This window comes from Rhagoletis pomonella, unplaced genomic scaffold (assembly GCF_013731165.1).
Source record: "Rhagoletis pomonella isolate Grant_MI unplaced genomic scaffold, Rhpom_1.0 Rhpom_scaffold_00012, whole genome shotgun sequence".
Lineage (NCBI taxonomy): Eukaryota > Metazoa > Arthropoda > Insecta > Diptera > Tephritidae > Rhagoletis > Rhagoletis pomonella.
Genome location: NW_023458566.1, coordinates 18,838,386 through 18,839,523, shown reverse-complemented (window position 1 = coordinate 18,839,523; position 1,138 = coordinate 18,838,386). Strand labels below are relative to the sequence as shown.

The 1,138-nt window shown below is 46.4% G+C and overlaps 1 protein-coding gene across 5 annotated transcripts in view; it reads right to left on the bottom strand.

The window, feature by feature from the left end:
• LOC118748022 (3-phosphoinositide-dependent protein kinase 1) overlaps window positions 1-1,138 on the bottom strand; it is a 66,224-nt gene that overhangs the window by 23,877 nt on the left and 41,209 nt on the right. Inside the window, exons 1-2 of one of the 5 annotated variants that reach the window (XM_036482301.1) lie at window positions 408-878; window positions 27-321 (exon numbers count right to left, since the gene is read on the bottom strand). The exons of the other annotated variants lie outside the window; for them this stretch is intronic. Of the exons in view, the coding sequence (XP_036338194.1) occupies window positions 27-321; window positions 408-810 (698 nt within the window). The 5' untranslated portion in view covers window positions 811-878. Of the gene's footprint in view, window positions 1-26; window positions 322-407; window positions 879-1,138 lie in introns of those variants that run through there. 5 annotated transcript variants of the gene reach the window in all.

Genomic DNA, 1,138 nt, shown 5'->3' with positions numbered 1-1,138 from the left:
TCTTTGGCGGCGTTACAGCTACATTATTTGTGGGGGAGGTCGATGCGCAGGCTGAGGCTGTGGCGCAGAGTGTGGGAGCCGAGGCGATGTTGATGGCGGCGGTGGTGGGTGCAGCTGCGCCACCACCTGCATGCCCGTTGTTTGTGCGTGCAAACTGTGGTTGTGGTTGTGGTTGTGGTTGCTGTTCGCCATTAAATCCATTCTGTTGGTGTTGCTGCTGCGGCTGCGATTGATAGCGACAACATGTCGGCGTATGCTGCGGTGATGTAGCACCGTTTTGCTGGGCTGAAGCAACGGCGGCGGCCAAAGGTGATGAATGTCCTGCAATTTGAAGAAGTAAAAGTTGTATAAAAAATTCAGTACGAACGCTCGAGCGTTAAGCTAGCTGCTACAACAATAATGCCTACCATTTGTCAAATACTTGCTGCTGGCATGATTTATGCTGCCCACCGTCTCCGGTATAGCGGACGCAGTGCCACAGCCACAAACACTGTTGCGGGACTGCGGTTGCTGGTGTGACAGATGTTGTTGCTGCTGTTGTTGTTGTTGTTGTGTTTGACGTTGCGCCCAATGCTGCTGTGCCGGAGGCGCTGTGCCCAACGTTGTTGTAGTCTGTACTGTAGAGGGAAGATGATGTGTGGGGGTGTTGGCTGCATGCTGATGCATGCGACTTGTTGCCGTGGTGGCCATGACGGCAGTTGCGGCAGTTGCGGCGGTGGCGGATGTGGATAATTCTTTCAATTTCAATTCACTAAAATTATTTTCATTCAACGATACTGCGGTGGCCTTTTCTTTGGGCATCGCTGGCATTGTGCTGCACGGCGATAAAATTTGTTGCTGCTGTTGACCGTTTATCTGTAAAAAAAAAAGAGTATAAAATTTTTGTTAAGTGCTGTTTGTTTGTTTTCTTTTTGTCTCCATATGAATTAAAACCAATATAATTTAATAAAAATACGAAAATTATTTTAAGCCTAATAAGTCTCTAAGAACCGATGGGCGGATTAATTTGATATTTATGTAGTTATGTGCATATGTACACACTGTGCCCATATATATGTATGCATGTATGTACATGTGTACGAAAACCAATAAAAAACAAGTAAGAAAGTCTAAGTTCGGGCGGAGCCGAACATTAAAT